This window comes from Durio zibethinus, chromosome 17 (assembly GCF_047325235.1).
Source record: "Durio zibethinus cultivar Kanyao isolate XHJ-2024 chromosome 17, ASM4732523v1, whole genome shotgun sequence".
NCBI classification, from domain to species: Eukaryota; Viridiplantae; Streptophyta; class Magnoliopsida; order Malvales; family Malvaceae; genus Durio; species Durio zibethinus.
In genome coordinates this window covers 20977346-20998672 of record NC_143178.1, presented here as the reverse complement: position 1 = coordinate 20998672, position 21327 = coordinate 20977346, and the positions used below count along the sequence as shown (strand labels likewise).

The 21327-nt window shown below is 29.8% G+C and overlaps 2 protein-coding genes and 1 pseudogene across 2 annotated transcripts; 1 reads left to right on the top strand and 2 right to left on the bottom strand.

Annotated features, from left to right (window-relative positions):
- Positions 1 to 4940: 4940 nt before the first annotated feature.
- On the bottom strand, positions 4941 to 7555 carry LOC111274878 (beta-glucosidase 44-like). Its single transcript, XM_022859860.2, has 7 exons — positions 6843 to 7555; positions 6458 to 6743; positions 6280 to 6395; positions 5803 to 6074; positions 5679 to 5710; positions 5506 to 5608; positions 4941 to 5422 (listed from the first exon to the last, which is right to left on the bottom strand). The coding sequence occupies exons 1-7, from the start codon at positions 6959 to 6961 to the stop codon at positions 5145 to 5147; spliced, it is 1206 nt and encodes a 401-aa protein (XP_022715595.2). The 5' UTR covers positions 6962 to 7555; the 3' UTR covers positions 4941 to 5144.
- Positions 6980 to 16516, bottom strand: LOC149514101 (uncharacterized; annotated as a pseudogene).
- Positions 16517 to 17934: 1418 nt separating this feature from the next.
- Positions 17935 to 19203, top strand: LOC149514100 (uncharacterized). The gene is made up of 2 exons (XM_089745754.1): positions 17935 to 18639; positions 18817 to 19203. The coding sequence occupies exons 1-2, from the start codon at positions 17935 to 17937 to the stop codon at positions 18970 to 18972; spliced, it is 861 nt and encodes a 286-aa protein (XP_089601880.1). The 3' UTR covers positions 18973 to 19203.
- The last annotated feature ends 2124 nt before the right edge of the window (positions 19204 to 21327 follow it).

The following is a 21327-nucleotide window of genomic DNA, read 5'->3' as shown; positions in this document are numbered from 1 at the left end:
ATTTTTCACATTGCTTTTTGTAAAATCAAATTTTTTAGATTTAAAATTGTTAAATATTGAATTTTGATAGTTTAAATTAAAAAATTATTATTTTACTCAAGGATTAAGTGAATATTAAAAAAGAATAAAAAAAAGTTAATCTTACATAAGGCTAATTCTTCCCAAGTACTTGAAGCTTTTATCACCTATACTCACCACGTTTATATCATTATTTTTTCTCTTATCTTCGTTCTCTTTTTTGCTTCGAAACTATGTACAGTTCACGATCTACCACGTACGATTGAATTCCATTTGATGTAACGGTGAAAATTGGCCTAAAGCCCATCGCTTTCAGCCATTAGCATTTGCTCTCGGGAATCAGATGGACAGGATGTGACGCTGACAAGGAAAATTTCGACACCGCCCCTCGACTCTCAGCCTCAATCTCTATAGTAACCAAAGCCATTTTTGAAGCACGTTTTCAATACCCTATCAGCCACACTTGATTAAGGACTTATTAGTTATATAATTATGCTAGTTATTCTCAAAACAGAACCCTTAGCGAACTTTTGCAGTTACTTAATATCCATTCAAGGGTTCGGTTAAACGGTTTTTACAGCATCAAGTAATATATTTTATAATTATTAAAAATTCAATCGAAAAATATTTTTTTGATACGATAAAAATCCTCAAATTGGAGTTTTAAATGGACCCTTAGGCTCGAACCATTATAGGCATGGTAGAAAGATGCTTTCCGGGGATTGATTTCACTTGTTTAGCTAGGTATTATGCTTTTTGGTAAGCTAGTTAGGTCAGAGGCAAATGGCGTGGGGGCACCGTATAAATAGGTTTAAGTTAGTCTTGTAACAATTAAAGGAAAGATGAGAAGGTGGGAAAGTAAGGGTTAGGCATTGATGGTTATGTTGCTCATGGTTGCAAAAAAAATTTGTAAAGTTTTTTGTTAAAAAAATGAAATTAAAAATAATTAAATTAAAAAAACAAAATACACAGATACAATGAGTTAAAAAACAAAAAAAAAAAATTTAGTTTTTTGTTTCCAAAAAAATCGTGAAATAAAAAATAATTAAATAAAAAATACAAAGATAAAATGTGTTAGAAATAGATAAATGAAAGAAATTATGGTGCGGTCAAGTTGGGCAGAAATTTACTTGCTTAAGGCCAAAACATGCTACGTTAATTTTTAAATAACCAAATAATCACGTGGTATTTTTTAATTTTTAAAATCCTTGAAAATTTCAATCAAACATTAATGTGTCATATCAACAAAATCGAAATACACGTCAGCAATGAGAAAGTTGGATGGGTTACCGATTGGATTAAAATATAAAATTCATAAATATAAAATATTTTGATTTGAAATTCATGAATTTAATATAAGGATTAAAATCGAGTACATAGACTAATTATACAACTTAATCTTTTATATTTAATACTAAAAAAAATTATTGAAAACCGAAAATAAGTATACACAAGTTGTATATTCAATTATTCATCTTATATACAGAATACCAAACAATGTATTTAAGGGTAGATTTAAATAGACAACAAAATTGGTTTTCAAAAAAATTAATTTCGATGAGATTAATTATTGTAATAATAAAATTAAAATTAATAGTGAAGATATGTATTTGAATACAAATGTAATAATAATAGTAAAATGAATTATAATAAAAAAATGATCATTAAAAATATTATATTAAAATTTATATAATAAAAATATTAAAATATTAAATATTTATAAAATTTAAAAATATTATATTATTTTTCTGTTAAATAATAGTTCTGTTAGTAAATATTAAGAATTAATAATTTTATCTTTTTAAAAATCATTTTAAAAACTTTTAAATAATTAATTAAAAGTAAAACAAAATTGAAAATGAATAGAGTTGAAAAAAATAAAACAAATAAGGGTTAAAAATGGAATAAATCTCTCTTCTCAAGTTAAAAAATTTTCATTGGACCAATGAGGTTTCACGATGAGATATCGTGCTATGTCATTCAAATACGAAAATTGCGTGATTTACATCTTTAGTCACGCCTATCACTCCGTTTAAATTCAAATCAAGTCTAAGTTACTCCCTTAGTCAATTTTTTAAAATTTTTTAGATATTTCAAAATTATTTTTTAATATTGAAAACTCTTTTTTTATATTTTAAAATTATTTTTATAATTTTTTTAACATTAAAAATCATATAATTTTAATTTTATAAAAAACTTAAATTTTAATATTAAATATATTAAAATCATAAATTTTTTCTTAAACTCCATAAAAATAAATAATATCTAAATAATTAGAGGGGAAGGGAGTATAACTTTGAATTACTTTGACTCAATTGATTTTTGATAGCTTGAGTTTTAAGATTTGATTTATTGAATATTGAACCTATTTCCTAACTTAAGTTATTAAGCATTTTATTACTTAGCTTAAGTAGCCAGTGAGTTTAATTTGCAATCAATTTTTTTTTATAATTATTATATTTATATTATGTAATATTTTAAATTTATTTTTTCTATTCATTTTTTTAATCTTAAAATTATATCTTTTTTAACATATAACTCTCTCTTTTTTATTTTTCAAAATTATTTTCATGACTTTTTAATTTTTTGGTATTAAAAATAATGAACATCAATTTTATAAAAAATAAAATTTAAATATAAAATACTATAAAATCAAATTTTTCTTAAACTTTTTGAAAATTAAATAAAGATAAACAATAAATGATAGTCTTAACGTACCACTGCCAAAAAGAAACAAGCAACCACATTTGAAGATTTAACAAGTTCTTTCAGCATCCAAGACTTTCTTGCAGCCATCCTCTCAGCGAAATGATTGCCTGCTGAAAGTATGCCAATAGACAGATCCACGGGCTGTTCAGAAAGTAATGCAATCCATGGTTCCATGATGAATTTGTTTAATTCATGGATCTTCTGTTTTTAAAATCGACCAAAGGTTGAACAGGTGAAAGTTTTGATTTTCAGTCAATTGGTTGATCCATTTAGAAAGAGACTGTAATATTAATAAATTCATGATTTTGATTTTAAATAAGGATTGAATATAGTAAATATTTAATAAAAATATGCATTTGATTATGGTATGTCTTTAATGTAAAATTAAGAGGTTAAAGACTAAATCTCACCACTTACGAAAAACTTATGAATAACAAAATAATAAAATAAACCTTAAAACCGGTGTAAATATTGATTTTTTTTTGTTTAATCGATTTTATTCCTTTCGTTGAAAATCTGATTTTATAAACTATTGACATGTCATCGATATTTGATTCAACTAGTCCGATTTTTTAATCATCTGTTATTGTTAATGATATTTTTCTTGTTACTTCCTCCGGTAAGTGATACATAGATGTAGCCATGTAGGGATTTAGACCGGCTAAATGAAGGGTGAAGGAAAGAGAAGGCTAATGTTGTTTGTAACAATTATTCTCCGTTTTATTGAGAAAATAACAGGTTTTGTTTCTTGCGCTGCCCTTGTATTCCTTGTTTGCATTTACTTCGCCTTCACTGATTTTCATAATTATTTGGCAACTGATCCGCTCTCATCTTTGATTCCATCTCTTGGAATATGCGTATTTGAGTTTTATCATTATGCTTAGTCCTTTAGATTTGTCCCATTCATTCCTCCCATTAGTCAGAATCCGTTTATGTTTTTTTAGTGGTAGCATAAAAATGTGTTGTATCTATGCAGCATTCCTTCGTCTGATTTGTACCCCCGCTATTTGACAAATGTGTATGCGACTTAAATATCTCTTCCTTTATTATTATTATTATTTTTTTTTTGAAATCTCACAGCATATAAGTTAATATTCTTAGATCATAAGTCATAACATTTTCTCTTTTTTTTTTTTTTTAAATGATGTTCTCTTTCTTTGATATCATTTGTAATAACATTTCCCGTTATGTTTAGGCATGGTTTGAAGTTCGGCTGAAACCCAACTTCCTTTGCCATTTCTGAAGGACCCACTGGTTAATATCGAGGCCTGGCCCTTCCATGGAGGAATAGGTCAAGTCAACGGTCAACACAATCACACATCACCAACTACGGGGAATGCTAGAGGATAAATGGCCCTAGCTCATCATAATCACACATATGCGAGGTGTACTAATCATGTGAACCCACCACCACAGTCCACAAGCCCCTGAACCCCACCCCTCAAAAGCCACAACTCCCATTACATGCAGCCCCAGGAACACCCCCTTCTCTCTTTCCTTGCCTTGTCCCAACAACACCACCAATTAGATAACATGGCTCACCTAGTAGAGACATTCATTTACAAGCCAAGGCCATGACATTGTCAGCTGATGCTGATTCCTCCTGGTTTTCACTCATCAAAGCAAACTACCTGCCTCATAAAACAGCCAAAGAATCATTAAAAGAGAAGGTCAGGAAAACATCAAAGGATTTGGATAAAAAGAAAGAACAACATTTCAAATATCAGTGCTTGATAGCAAGAAAATAATTTCGACGATGGAGGAGAAAGAAGTGAAGAATCTACTTGAAGGGCATCATTATATGAAGAATTCTTCAGCTTGTAGAAAGATATCCTTTTGTGGTTCACCAATAAAGATGACTGATACTCTTGCAAATTGCGGTGTTCAGTTGATATGTCACCGTTTATGCAGATCGATGCGGTTGATTGTGCAAGAAAGACTCATGATCGCCTTGAAAAGTTCAGTTGCAGAACTCTTGCCTCTCTCTCAACAAGGTACGTAATACTAATAATTAGTTAAAATTGTTTTCTGCTTGCGGATAATTTTGTCAAAGTCATCAGTTTATGTACTTGCGAATACCCTTGTATCCTTGGTACAAGAATTCATGTTTACAAAATCTCAATGAGTTCAAGCCACGATTTTTGAAACAAAGATGAACATTCGATAAAAGAGGTGAGCTATGTTCTTCAATTGCAATGGAAAAAGCTGCTCAAACCATATAGCTACGCAATGTGGCAACAAAAAAGAGAAGAGGAAGAAGGAAGAAAAAAACCCATACGCTTCAGCAATAATTTGGCTCACAATAATTTTATTATTGAAACTCTAGAATATGAAATTAAGAAGTTGTGAACACCAGAAGAACTAAAAACAAAAGCACTAAGAAACATAAAAAAAGCCTAAAAACCTAAGAAATAAACCTAAGCTATTTTTCTTTGAAGCATCTGCCTGAACCAATATGCTGACATCTTTGGGTATCTCTTGAGATCATTGTAATCAACATAAATCAAGCCAAATCTTGAGGTATAACCTAACAACCATTCAAAGTTGTCAAGCATTGACCAAGCAAAGTAGCCAGTGACATTGGCTCCATCATCCATAGCTCTCTTCAATTCCTTCAAGTAGGTTGTATAGTAGTTCACTCTATTTGTATCAAACAAAGCTTCAGGAAATGGAACATTGCCAGGGTCATCCATTCCTGCAATTAATCAACCAAACAAATGAACAAATTTGCGTGGTTTACAAAGATCAAACAGTGGAGAAATAAAACTTCAATTTTACCATTTTCTGAGAGAATTATTTCGGGGTTTCCATAACGCTCTTTAACATATGTGACAACTTTGTAAATGCCCGATGGAACTTCATAAATCCATGGAGAATGAGCCTGCAATTTTTTTGGTGCATTAGTGTTAGCACAGCTTAAGAAGCTAAGACGTGGAAAGCACAAAGATTACCTGACGACCGATTGGCACACCATTACGTTCATCTGTTAGAGTGAACACAAACAGGTATGTTATATCATCAAAACAACTAGAAAAATTTTTGGGTAAATGAAGTAGGAAAAGATGGATGACTTACAAGCATACCCAACATTCCAATCATGTTCGTAACCAGTCACATTTGTCTTTGGCTGGTGTGCGTCATATATGTAGTAAGAAGTGTAGTGGTTGAGACCAAGAACATCAAAAGAGTTTTTCACAATCTCCAGTTCACTTTTGCTGAACTTTGGAAGCCTTTCTCCTACGATTTTTTGCATTGTTCTTGGATATTCTCCATATACAAAAGGGTGCAAAAACCTGCAAAATAAATTTGACAATAATTCCCTCCTTAAATGAGTACTGATAAGTTCCATTTTTTTTTATATATTTCAATAAGTCATAAGGACCAGATATGTGCCAGGAAAAAATACTTCAAAATAATGAAATCCGAGAACATAGGACAGCTTGCTATTTTGGGGCCCTGGATGCCTAATGTTTCATTTATTCTATTTAATTGAACAATTAAAACATAGATGACTACATTGTACATTGTCAGTATGTATTCAGAGATTTATACCATCCAATATGGAAGTCTCTTGCTCTTTGTGCTGCATACTTATCTGCCTTTGATTTTGTTAGAGGTTCATACCAAACAAAGTCCGCGAAGACACCAACTCTTCCCTTCTGTTCAGCCTGAAAGGCACATTAAAATCATTAAAATAAGATATTAGATTATATATCAAGATTAGAAATCAATTGACTGAGAGAATCTCCAAAATAATCATTACTTTATATTTTTCACGATATCTTTTGGAAGCTTCAGCATGACTTAAAATCAAATGATGTGCTGCAATATAAGGCTCGGTTGCTGAGTTTCCTTCCGTACAATTTCCAAATTCCTTTGAACATCTATTTGGAGGATTAATGCCATTGTCAAATCCAAGAGAAGCAATCACTTTCGGTTCATTGAATGTCCACCAATTCTTTACTCTATCACCAAATGTCTTGAAACAGAATTCTGCATAATCAGCATAATCTTTGCTGCAAGATTCATATCATAGTAAATTAATTTTACAATTTAGTTAATTTTCTAAGTTAATGGTTTCTCCCTCTGAAAAAAGAGGTTATCTCTCAACTTACACAATTTGTTTACTCAGAAAACCTCCATATCTCTCCTGAAGTGCAACTGGCAGATCGTAGTGGTACAAATTCGCATGTGGGGTGATTCCTACATGGATAACAAAGTTAACATATTTCATCCAGTTACAAAAATATAACTAGAATACTGCAATATGTCATATACCCGGTCCAAAATTTCAGTATTTTATACATTGAAATTAATATATATACCTTTCTCAAGCATGTAGTTTATCAATCTATTATAGTAGGCAACTCCTTTCCAGTTTACCTCCCCTGTGCCATCTACATAAAGGTATGAATATAAGCATTAATTAATCAAAAAATGAAATGTGTATGCCAATTTTATAATCAAGGAAGATGGTAAATGTACTTGGAAAAATTCTCGGCCATGAGATCGAAAATCGGTAGGCATCAAAGTTCATCATTTGCATCAAATTAACATCTTCCTGCAAACGGAAGAAGAGTAAAGAAATAAGCCTGACTAATTTAAATCTATAAGCTTTTGTATTAATAAGAAATAAAAATGAAATAAAAATTCCAAGCCTTTGCATTAATAAGAAATAAAAATGATATAAAATCATACCTTGTAGTGATTATATTGATCAATGGAAACTTCACCAGTAGCATTATTTTTAATATTTCCTGTTACATATATGAAATGATATCCTTTTAAAATTTTACATTTTAAAAAAATTAACATTTAAAAAAAAGTAAAAGTAAAAATTAAAATTAAAATCATTTGATTTAACCTGGAACTTTAGCAAAAACATCCCATATGCTAGGTCCTCTGCCGTCTTTGCTAGCCATTCCTTCAACTTGATATGCTGATGCGGCAGTTCCAAACACAAAACCTTTTGGAAAGATATCTCTGCTTAAGCCTCCAGTGTCAAATCGGGGCTGCCATGCACTAGCATTTGCATGTGAAACAATACTAAAAACAGCAATTAACAACAACAATAAGATTACTAAACTCTTCATGGTGACCAAAGCTATTGTTTTGTTTGAGTGAAAAAAACTTCACTGTCAACGTGTATTTATAGGTGTGTGGAGGGATTTTATTGGAATTGAAAAGGCTAAAGCTAATTTTAATTGAATTTCAGTTTTTGACTTTTTGGATAAGATGTAGTTCTTATTTTAAATATTTGGATAAAGAGACATTGAAAAATAAAATAAAATCTAAAAGAATATTTTAATTAACTTGTATTTTTGAATGTTTCTCCAATTTTATAAAAACTTGAGAAATCTGCTTGAGAAAACAAAAATATCATTTTTCATGCCAGAAATAAATATTTTTTCAGATATGATAAAATTAAATAAAAAAATGTGATAATTAAAAAAAAAAAACTAAAAAAATGATCGTAATCTTATCTCAATTTGATAGAAACAGATTTGATCAAACAAAAGAAATGACTAAACAGTTAGGATTACCTCTGATATGACTCTAACAATTCAGTTACTCAATTATTCTGAAGGGAAGAAGGTGGCGTCATATCTTGATTTTGTGAGGTATCAATTAAATTTTAATTTTTTATGAAATAATATAACATATAATAAAAATCAAGATAAAAATATAAATATAAAATAAATAATTTTCAAAATTAGTTAACATTTCAAGTTATCAAATAATATACTTATATTCAACATTTGATATTGAATATCGTATCAAATAATATACTTAATATTGTCATTTGATATTGAATCATGAAGTGGAGATAAAGTTACAAGCATATTTTGTTTTAAACTTGCTGATTATTTTAATTGCAAATAGTACTGAGTTTATAATATTTAATCTCTAAGAAACATAAAAAAGAAAATACACAGTATCTACCATTGAAAAAATTTATTTTTGTTTTTAATTTTGATGATTACCTTACTTTTATTTTTCTATAATCTCTAATAAACATAAAAAAAAAAAAAATGGTATCTGCAATTAAAAAAATGCTAATTTATGCGTATATGTACATATTTAAATAGATTAAATTAATATTTAAAAAAATAGGTAAAATTAATTTGTGCATTACATGAGTCATAAATTAGTTCAATATTAAAAATTCACCACTTAATTTTTTAGCTAATCAAACAACGTCTTAATTTCAACTTAGCTTTTAATTTTTTGATAAATCAGGGAAAAGATTCTGCGTACACTTATTGATTATTGTCATTTCTTCTATCAATTTACCTGTTCCAAATATCCCTAAATCCTCAAAGAAATTATAATCAAAACTGAACAAAAATTTTACCAAAAACAGTTGAAGTTTAACAAGGCCAATATTATTATTACTGATTATCAGATAGGCTGATAATGATTTTTTAAAATTTACAAGTAAAATTAATAGGATGATACAGCGATTATTTATATTTTAAAAAATAAAAAAATTAATTTAATACCATGTAAACAGAATCATTATTTACTAGTGTTTGTAAATATCAAGCCTAAAGTTTGCTTGGACTGGATTTAACTTGTTTTAGCAGCTCAAATGCTTCCAAACAAATATATGGCAACTGGCTAGCCGTGAACAATGAACCAGGCCAAAACTCACGAGAAAATGGTGCACATGGACTCTGCCTGTGGCTGTCAAAGTTGTCAATTCTGTGTGAGCTAATTCAAATCACACTTTTCAGACCGAATCACCCTTTTCTTTGCACTGCTCCTTGCTTCCTCACAGTCACGTCGTATTTGCTTCGGTTCAATGTCTTTATAAGCAAACAAATCTTCACAAGTGAGTTGCTGAATGTCAAAAATGAGAATATACAAAATTAGCATTCTTATTTGATAGCAAACATTGTTTGAGAATGTAAAGAACTGTTTTGGAGCTTTTGAGGTTTTTTCTCATATGTACTTTTGGCCACCCGTTACAAGAATCAAATGCAATATACGAGGAAAGGGATTTATGACTCTTAAATTGAGCCCTTCACTAAAGCTGCACTGCAAGAATCAAATACAATATATAAGGAATGAGATTTATTACTCTCAAATTTAGAATGCAACCACCCTCAATTAGGAGGTTGAAGATGATTGCGAAGATGATGTCGGAAGCTATCTAAACTATAATATTGATAATAACTCCATCACATAGGTGAGGCTGAATAGAATTTGATATAAGAAACAAACTTTGCTATATACTAACTTCTCAAATCAAAATCATTTTATTTAACCTGAAACTTTGACAAAAACATTCATACATTAGGTCCTCTACCATCTTTGTTAGCCATTTCTTTAACTTGATATACTGACGCCATTATCCGAACACAAAACCTTTCAAAAAACTATCTCTACTCAAACTTTTGATATTAAATCAGACTGCCTGGCATTTGCATGTGGAACCATACTAAAAAAAAGCGAGTGAAAGCAATATTATGAGTGACAGCAATAATAAAATTGCTAGTGGGAATTCTTAACAAAATATTTATTTTAATTGAATTTGAGTGTTTGTTTTAATATAAGATATAATTGTTATTTTAAATATTTGAATAAACGAACATTGAATAATAAAATCGAATAGGGAAATCTAAAAAAAAAAAAAAAGAATTACTATAGTTGATAAATGAAACTTTTATTTTGATAGAAAAAATTAAAATAAGTTTGCTAAATAAAATCAGTCGGTTTTAAAATTTTATATTATTAGGATATTTTATTCTCTCAAAATCTGATGTTTCCTCTTTAATTTCTATTTTTGAATAATTCTTCAATTTTATAAAAAATCCACCAGATAAGACAAAATTTTCTCTTTTCATACAAAATATCTCTTTTCATATTGAAAGAAATTAAACAAAAAAGGTTATATAATCATATCTCAAATCAATAAAAGAAAAAAATGATCAAACCAACAAATGCCTAACCTTGAGATTGCCTCCAAGTACTAGTAGTATAATATTTTTGTAGATTAATGGTACAACTTCGTTTGAACTTTTTCCTTTTTTCTTAAATAAAAAAAATGGTCTATAAATTTTATCCTTTTATCTAAATAAATCTTTATACTTTATTATACCCAAATAAACTCTTGATTTTAACTTGCATGTAAATAAATTTTTAACGTTTAATTTATATCTAAATGAGTTCTCAATTTTTAATTTATATCTAAATAAACCCTTAATATAAATTAATATTTTGTTTGATATAAGAGTTTATTTTGACACAAATCAAATAATAAGGATTTATTTGCATATAATAAAATATAAAAACTTATTTGAAAAAAGTAAAATAATTCAAAGACTTTTTTTAATATTTTAAATTTATTTATAAATAAATTTCAACTTTTCATATTTCAAGAAAATTGAGGAAAACATTATGCAATTATTAGTTATTTTGTCCCTTCACATCTCCAAGTCCTCCAAAACTTGCTAGACATTTTATGGAAAGCTTATGTCTAATTGAAAAAAAAAAAAAAAACCATTTAAATTTAAAAGAATTAAAGTCTAATGTTATTGGCCTAAAGTGGACAAAGTGCCTGGTTAGACCATAGACTTGGTTTCCAAGTTTTGGTCAGTTTTGTATTGATTAAACAATTAATATATGAGTTAAATTTGATTTACCGTAAATGTATAAGTGTTATACAACCATAAAATAATACTTCGTTAATGAATAAAATTAAAAATAGTCAAGTTCTTAAAAATAAATTACTTTTAGTTTTAAAATCTTTTCATGATGAAAGAAATTTATTTATTATAGATGACACAATAATTATTTAATCCATGTTTATATTATACTATTTAAATTAATTAAGCATTTTCAATTTTACGCAATTGTTCGATAACAGCTTGACCATCAATTATTTGATAGTTATTGAAACGATCATTGAGAAAATTTTTACTTGTTGTATCATCAATCATATACCTACTCTCTAATTTGTCCTTAATTCATTTATAGTAGTCTAGTTTTGGTATGTATCAAATAAACTATTTGACAAACCATTCAAAATATAATTTTTACACATTTAATCTGCATTGTCTCATTTCTGCCTCTCTAGTTGCAAGAACATATTTTATTTTATTTTTTTTCTTGCATGAGAGTTGTTAGAGCATATACAACCTTTAAGGTTGAAAATAAGAAATACATTTTCTTTTGATATTTTAGAAAATCACCGCCATCAAAACAATCCAATTTAACAAAATTAGAAACCAATTACCTTAACGTTTTACCTTCAATAGCCATTGTTGAACCATTAAAGCCTTAAGATTGTCAAAATAGTATTTAAAAAATATGAAATTTTTTTTTTCAAAATTGAGGAAAGACTTTAAGACATATAATAGTGCGAAGTTGCCTTAATGTTTTATTTGTTTTCGCGGTATTATTTATTTAATATGTGTTGAAAAAGTTACAGATAACAAATTTTAAGAGTATAACGAAACTTAACGATTGATTACATTTTGAAATTAATCTACTAAGCATTCACTAATGTATAACAAGATTAACGAACTGTTATAAAAAATTTACAACAAATATTTATAAAAAAAATCTAAGAATTATTTAAAAAAATATTGAGTGTTCTGATATTTGTATTCTATATACTTTTCAAAGAAACCACAAGAGTATTTATAACTTAATTAAGTATATGTTTTATTTTAATAGATATAACTATCTATCTAAATTATCTGTTTCTTCATACATAAATGTCTATTCAAATAAAACTATTTATTCAAACATAACTGCCAATGTAAAAAACTATTTGTTTTGAACCCACATAATTATCCAAATATTTAATTAAATAATAATATTTATTAAAAGTTAATATTTAATGCACTTTGTATGATTGCAATACACTATCAATCAATCATAAGGTTATACCTCATTAACGAGTAAAACTAAAAATAAAAAAGTTTATATGGATGTTAATGTGGACGTTTTCTTAGACAAGTACTCTCTATGTGGACATTTTATATAGACAGGTTCTCTTTTCAATATGTAAGAAAATTTTAAAATTTTCTCTTTAAAATAATACATAAGATTTTTTAAAATTTTAGGTTATTTATCAAAAAATATATTTCAAAGTTATTTAGTTATCCAAAACTTTCAAAACAAAAATGGAAGATAAATTCATATATATAATAATAATTTATCATATTATCTATAATCAACTCTATTATTTTTTACTACAAGTGTTGTTCCAATTTTAGCTTTATCTTTTTACGGGAAATCTTGATTTTAAATTTTTAAATGTTAGTTTTATATTATCAACATTTTTTCAGCCAATTTAAATTTAAAATAATTAAATAGATAAAATTACCCTTTTAAAATAAAAAGTAAATTATAATATAAATTTGAAATTTTAAAAGTTAATCTTATTTAATTCAAATTTCATTAGTTATGTAGATATATCTCTTTTTTAAATTTTAAAATCTCAAAATTTGATATTTTTACCTTCATATATTTTTTTTATATTCATTTATTTTTTAAAATGGTTTTAAAATTAAAAAAGATATATGATTTATTATATTTCAAAATTCAAAATATATTTATCAATTTAAAAATTATTTATACACTTAATTTTCATACAATAAACCTATGTTACACCTCTATTATTTTTCAATTTACAACTTTTCTTTGGAAAGTATACTGCTACTTTCATAATTTTATTCTTATAAAAAGTTAATATTTATTTTGATTCATTTTTCTTTTAACACTTATTTACTATTTTTTTTCTTTCATATTTTGTTCAGGAGCTTTGATCATTTATCATAAGGTGATAGTGTATGTTCATAAACGTTTATTAAAATGCTTTTTTTTTTTTGGGAAATTTATATTAAAATATAACTTACTAGAATATCTTTTTTAAAAATTTGTATTTGTTTGGATTTTTGGTAATTTTTTTCCTGATTTTAACCTATTGTCAAGAAATTTTTTTTTACCTTTCACATTTTTTATATATTTCAGAAACAGTTTGTTTTATTATGAATTAGTTCTTGAGACCATACAATTTGGTTCGGATAAAATAAGTGCTATCATTTCTAGAGGAAAAATGCTTATCTCATTGCTTGCCTTGATCCATGAATAATTATTTTGGGTCAATTGATGAGATAACAATGATAGAAATATTATGTTTTGTTTCTATTTTAAGATAAATGGCTCAAAAGATATTCAATTTGATTGTATCATATATCATTATAATTGATTCAGAATTTATAGTTATATACTTTCAATATTTTAAAAATTACCATAAGCTAATTCATATATCAAACGGTTTTGTCTACCATTTTAGATTTGTTTCCCATTTTTATCATGTAAAAACATTTTTATACTCCACATATTTCCTCAACCATTTTAGATAATTCATAATTTATCATGTAAACAATGTTTTGTTCGAAAATTTGTTTAAAAAACAATTTCATACTACATTATAGACATAAAAAAAAAAAGGAAATGAATTTTATTTGGAAGCATAACTCCAATTAAAGCTGAAAATCGTTGTCAATTTGTAGAAAGAAAAATGAAGATTCCAGAATCAAAATTTTACATTATAAGAGATGAAAAAATGGAAATAAATCTTTGTTGAAGTTGAAAATCGATCGAAATTTGGAAAACAAAAACGAAAATTTCAAATTCGATTCTTGGAATTCCTTTCGGCTTAGCGCTGAAGGGTTTGTCAGCCACAAAATTTGCAGCAGCAAATGATGAATTAATGTGCAAATGAAGCAATAAATTGCAAACTCCTAAATAGAATGTTTGAAATGACTTACGATTTAACAATTCTATTGCTCTGTAAACGTAATTTGCAGCGAGAATAGAAAACAATGGGGAAGAAACAAAAAAGAAAAAATGAGCTCGGAAAAATAAAGAATAAATTTGAATTAAAAGACAACCTAAATACAACTAACCCATCCCAGATATGCCAACCATATTCTTGTTGCAACACTATCTCATGTTGCAACAATGAGGCCTTGTCCGCCTTTGTAACTTGACCCACGTGCAGATCATCTGTCTTGGGGACTGGCAGTGAGCTGTATAATAATCTTCTATGCATCCAAGTTGGTAGAACATCAAGCTGTGCAGATAAAACACCAGTCTGGAGCTGTTGAATTTCTCTACCCACATTCCCATACTCACATCTTCCATGTTGACCAACTGCGGATAGTGAAATTATTTAAATATTAAGTAAAACATGCCAATCACCATGATCTTCAGCGGAAGAGAGAGGAAATTGTCGAATTGCTCTTAAATTGTGCTTTTCAAACTATGGCACGATGAAGAGTGCAATGTCAGATGACAATATGTATCCTGGTCCGTTTGCATAGGGCAGAAACGGTTCCCCCGGCCACTTCCGAAGCAGCCGATGTTTCCCACAAATTCCATAAAATTAATTACCATGCAGCAACAACAGCAATTTTGAATTCACAGGAAATTATTTAGAAAATTCCAATGAATCAAACTTTCAACAAATAAAAAACTGTCAAAAAGGAAGAAAAAAAATCTCAAGAAACAGCTGAAATGTGCAACTGATATAGATTGGTGTTTCTACAAGCTAAATCATCCCATGATTCGTTTAACTACGCATTAACTGATGAACTGAAATAAACTAGAGCAAAGACCATCCATTATGTACTTGGCATCATCATCACAAATGTGTATACAAAGAAATGTGTGATGAACTGAAATAGATGCATTTGATGAACTGATGTTACCGTTAACTGATGAACTGAAATAACTGCATCAACTCTCATAAATGTGTCATCATCACAATTCATTATGTACTTGGCAGCCACCACACTGGCCTGTAACAAACACCTTAAAACAATCTCAAGAAACACCTCAACTATTCATTTCTTCAAACTGGGAACAAATTTCACACTCACCCCATAGTCACAGATGGTAACAGTTTTTAACACGATAAGGTCATAGTTGTCCATATAAGGCACAATAACAATATGTCCAAAAAAATTCTGCTTCCTTTCCTGGATGCTATCCAAACATACGGAGAAGGTGGTTAAATACAGAACTTTAGGCTTGAAACTATTAAGGATAGTCTTAACGTACCACTGCCAAAAAGAAACAAGCAACCACATTTGAAGATTTAACAAGTTCATGCAGCATTCAAGACTTCCTAACAGCCATCCGCACAGCAAAATGATTGCCTGCTGAAAGCATACCAATAAGCAGATCCACAGGCTGCTCAGAAAGTGGTGGAGCCTTCCATCCATTGGTCATCTCAAGATGCTTTTGATGAGTAAAATTAACTAGGATGTGATGTAGGCAAAGATGCCGCAAATACGGAGTGGACATCAATGTCCCCGTTCAAAGTTAGTCCACTGGCATCCTTAACATTATCAACTCATATCAAGAATGAGTCAAGATGCAACACGATGGATGGTATTACGTTTACAGTATATAACTTACAGTTTGATAAGGAAAAGAAGTAATGTGCCTTCCATCAACATTAACATGATATCCCTCCAAAACCAGCAATAGGAGTCAGGACAAAAACTTTGCTCCGAAAGGGCCACGGTCATCATTTTTCTTCGGCCTATTAACTGTTTCAACCGCATGTTGTCTTGTGCTCCTCAGAGTGATCATGATTATCATCCCGAATCCACTTCTCATACTTGACCTGACCATCAACTGCAGGTATAAAGAAGTAGACATTTTTCTGGCATGAGAACGTAGAATATTGCCATGAATTAAAGCTGTAGATTTTTGTTTTCTTTTGAATTTTTTCATTTGTTAGGCCTGAAGAGAGTTGAATTTGTTAAAATAACTGAAACGTAACGCAATCCATGGTTCCATGATGAATTTGTATAATTCATGGATCTTCTGTTTTTAAAATCCGACCAAAGGTTGAATAGGTGAAGGATTTGGTTTTCATTCAATTGGTTGATCCAATTAGAAAGAGACTGTAATATTAATAAATTCATAATTTTGATATTAAATAAGGATTGAATATAATAAATATTTAATAAAAATACGCATTTGGTTATCGTATGTCTTTAATGTAGAATTAAGAGGTTAAAGACTAAATCTCACCACTTACCAAAAAATTATGAATAATAAAACAGTAAAATAATAAACCTTAAAACCAGTGTAAATATTTGTTTTTTTCAGTTTAATCAGTTTTTATTCATTTTATTGAAATTTTATTTTATAAATTAGACATATCATCGAATTTTTATTCAACTAGTCCGATTCGATGTTTTAATCACCTGTTATTTTTTATAATTTTTTTTGTTACTTCCTCAAGCAAGTGGTACGTAGATGTAGCCATTGTAGGGATTTCGGCCGGCTAAATGAAGGGTGAGGGAAAGAGAAGGCTTATGTTGTTTGTAACAATTATTCTCCATTTTATTGAGAAAATAATAGGCTTTAAGTTTGTAACAAATTTGTTTCTTCTGCTCCCCATGTTTTGCTTGTTTGCATTTTGCTTCGTCTTCATTGATTTTCATAATTATTTGGCAACTGATCCGCTCTTATCTTTGATTCCACCTCTTGGAATATGCGTATTTGAGTTTTATCATTATGCTTGGTCCTTTAGATTTGTCCCATTCATTTCTCCCATTAGTCAGAATCCGTTTATATTTTTCTAGTGGTAGTATAAAAATGTGTTGTATCTATGCAGCATTCCTTCGTCTGATTTGTACCCCCGCTATTTGACAAATGGATATGCTACTTAAATCTCTCTTCCCCTTTTTTTTTTTTTTTTTGTTGAAATCTCACAGCATATAAGTTAATATTCTTAGATCATAAGTCATAAAATTTTCTCTTTTTTTTTTTTCTTATGACGTTCTCTTTCTTTTATATCATTTGTAATAACATTTCCCATTATGTTTAGGCATGGTTTGGAGTTCGGCTGAAACCCAAATTCCGTTGCCATTTCTGAAGGACCCACTGATTAATATCGAAGCCTCGCCTTTCCATGGAGGAATAGATCAACTCAACGGCCAACACTATCACACATCACCACCTACGGGGCATGTTAGAGGATAAATAGCCCTAGCTCTTCACAATCACACATATGCGAGGTGTCCTAATCCTGTGAACCCAACACCACAGTCCACAAGCCCCTGACCCCCACCCCTCAAAAAGCACAACTCCCATTACATGCAGCCCCAGAAACACCCCCTTCTCTCTTTCCTTGCCTTGTCCCAACAACACCACCGATTAGATAACATGGCTCACAGCACCCTAGCAGCACCAGAACCTAATGCATCATCCAATTCCCTAGATCCCATCCTAAAAAAGTTGCAGAATCCTATAACCACCACCACCACGAAAACCAGTCATCCAATAAACCCAGACTCAGATCCATTAATACCTTCCACAAAGCCCTTTTTCATGACCGATTACTTCTCCAAATTGAACCTTAATTACAAAACCCATACACCCCAAAAGCCTATCAGCAACCAACATAACCACCCTCCACCTAGTAGAGACATTCATTTACAAGCCAAGGCCATGACAGTGTCAGATGCTGATTCATCTAGGTTTTCACTTATCAAAGCAAACTACCTGCGTCATAAAACAGCTAAAGAATCATTAAAAGAGAACGTCAGGAAAACATCAAAGGATTTGGATAAAAAGAAAGAACAACATCATCAAATATCAGTGCTAATTTCGACGACGAAGGAGAAAGAGGTGAAGAATCTGCATGAAGGGCATCATGATATGAAGAAAGCTTCAGCTTCATTAGGTAGAAAGATATCCTTTTGTGGTTCACAAGGAGAGCTGGCTGATACTCTTGCAAATTGTGGTGTCAAAATTGTTTCAGTTGATATGCCATCGTTTATGCAGATCCATGCGGTTGATTGTGCAAGAAAGACTCATGATAGCCTTGAAAAGTTCACTTGCAGAACCCTTGCCCTCACTCTCAAGAAGGTACGTAATACTGATAATTAGTTAAAATAAGTATATCCAAATTCAAGTGCTAAAAAATAAACGATTTCTCTCCTTGCGACTATTGTTTTTTTGTATTAATTTTTGTCGATCCTATGAACTATTATTTGGGTATTTGAGTTTGTGATTGACATAATTGATGGACTTTTGGGTGTGCAGGAGTTTGATGGTGTCTATGGACCGGCATGGCATTGCATTGTGGGGAAGAGTTTTGGGTCTTTTGTAACACATTCAGTTGGTGAGTTTCTATATTTCTCAATGGATCAAAAGTTGTATGTTCTCTTGTTCAAAACAACTGTACAAAGAGCCGATTGAAGTGGCTGGCGTGACAGAGAACATTTTGGAAGTTAAAGCATATCTAGTATAGAAAACCTTTTTGAAGCTTAAAGCAGTGTTGTCCTATTTGTAGCTTTTACATTGCTTTTGAAAAAAAGAAAAGAATTAGAGGTTATTTGTGTTTAATTTAAATTGTAGAAACGACCCTTTTTAAGTGGTCTAACCTGTAAGATATAGTACTTTGTTTTGTCTCAGAAATACAGAATCCATTAGCAGCTCACATTCCAATGTGCCATCTTCACTTTGGTTCCTAAGTTGTACTAATTCTTTCGGATTCTAAAACTTCCTATTGTTTTCTGGTTGAATTTAAGATATTGCCAAAAACTCTTAGCAGTTGCAATTTAAAATTTAAAATAGGATATGATGATTGAATATGAAAATAATAAAATACTATAAATTAAAATTTTAAAAAAATTATATACAAGTTTATTAAAAATAAAAAATATATATATTTTATTTTTTTATATTAATATAACATATAATTTTTACATAAAATATGATATTAGTATATGAATTATTAATATTTTATTTGATATAAATACACTAATTGTTAAATTTAATCAATTTATCATATTGTTAATTTGATCTTACTTTTTGGTATTAAACAACCCAAAGCTAGGAATACAGGAAATGAAATTGCTTAAAACTTGACTAATTACATTGCTAGAAACCGGAAATAAAATCAATCCAATCATGCTAGTTTGATTTCAGCACCCTAGCAGTGATAGAAACGTGGCATACTATGATTGGTACCCGCACTAGTAGGAGTCTCTCAAACTAGAGAAGACCCCATGTTCCTCCTGTTAGACTCTCAGGTTCATTGTTTCACATTTTACTTCCGAGGCCTCAGGCCGGACTCTGAGCATATGGCTTTGTCCTGCAATTCAGCATCTATTTTTTGGAGGAAGGTTGTCCCACCAGTGGGCCATAGGCTGATGGAGTCAATTCTATGCGTGTTCTTATTTTGACTAGCAAGCTTAGAAGAAACCTGCAAAACATGCAAGGATGATGTCCCTTCCACTTTATTTTGATGCAAAGCTTGGCAACATAGTCGATGGTCTTCCAAAGAACTGTAGCATGCCAGGTTTTTTTTTAGAATATTTACTTATAATATATAAATAATTATTGACGAATTTATAATTTTATCAATGTACTTGAGAAAATTTTGAAAATATTCAGAACAAAAACTTCATTCAATTTTTTTTTTATTTTTTCAAACTTTAAGATGTCCATGAATATCTTACTGAAAAAGTTGGATCCTACTCTTATCTGTAATATGTATCTTATCAATTCCTATTTCATAATGGGGTTAAGATTCGGTTTAGCTCCTAGCGCTTTATTCTGTTGTTTCACATCTCAAAGCCAATTTCAGCAATTTGTAGCATGAGTGGATTGATTTTATTTGATCTTTGCGAAAGGAGGATGTTTTAAATACGACCTATTAGTAAATTTATTAGAGGATCGTACATTATTGAATGTGTGTTGAAGGACTGTGGTCATCAAGCACTTTTGACAGGTTCAGGGACCTGAGATAATTTATTCAGCCTAGTGCTCCTCTACTCGATCAGGAAACATGGCTATCAGCCCTGTTGTTATGGTTTCTCAAGGGCGCACATCCCAGACCCAAAGCCTGAATTCTCTCCACCTCCGGCAAGAAACAACCATGTTCTTACAAAGAATTGGGCCAACTGGAACTTCTAATTTTGTTTGTAATTCTTGGATCTAACTTCAATTCACATACCTTTTACCCCAAAACCCATTATTCTCCACTAAAAGCCTAAGGGCTTATAAAGGGCATCCCATATTTCTCCCCACCTTCAATTAGAAAGGAACTGCAGTGTCCTGCACAGAAAAAAAGTGGCATTTTAGCGTAATGGAATAGCAACCGGAAGTATAATGTCATTCAGTTTCTAATTTTAAGGGACATTGTTCAAAAAAACCCAAAGAATTGGGTTGATTCCTCTGAGGAGCTTATTATTCAAATATTACACACAGTCAACAGATAAAAATTTGAAATCAAAATTAATTCAATTGATTCATATTATTATTTTTAAAAATTATCATCAAATAAATTTAGGATTCAAATTTTAATATTTGTAACTCTTTCCTCTTTAGATTGAAAGCATGAAGAAGATAAAAGTTTAGCCTGTGTTTTCCGACGATAAACTTTACCTCTCTTTCAACCCCTAAATAGTTACAAATATGTTTATGTTTGCCTTTGTGTGGAAAGCATGTCAGGTTTAAAGGTCAATTTCCTGTTGTAAGTTTAAGGGTCAATTCCCTATTCTCAATTTGAACTCTTAAAATTTAGGAATTTAGAGGAAAAGGGATAAG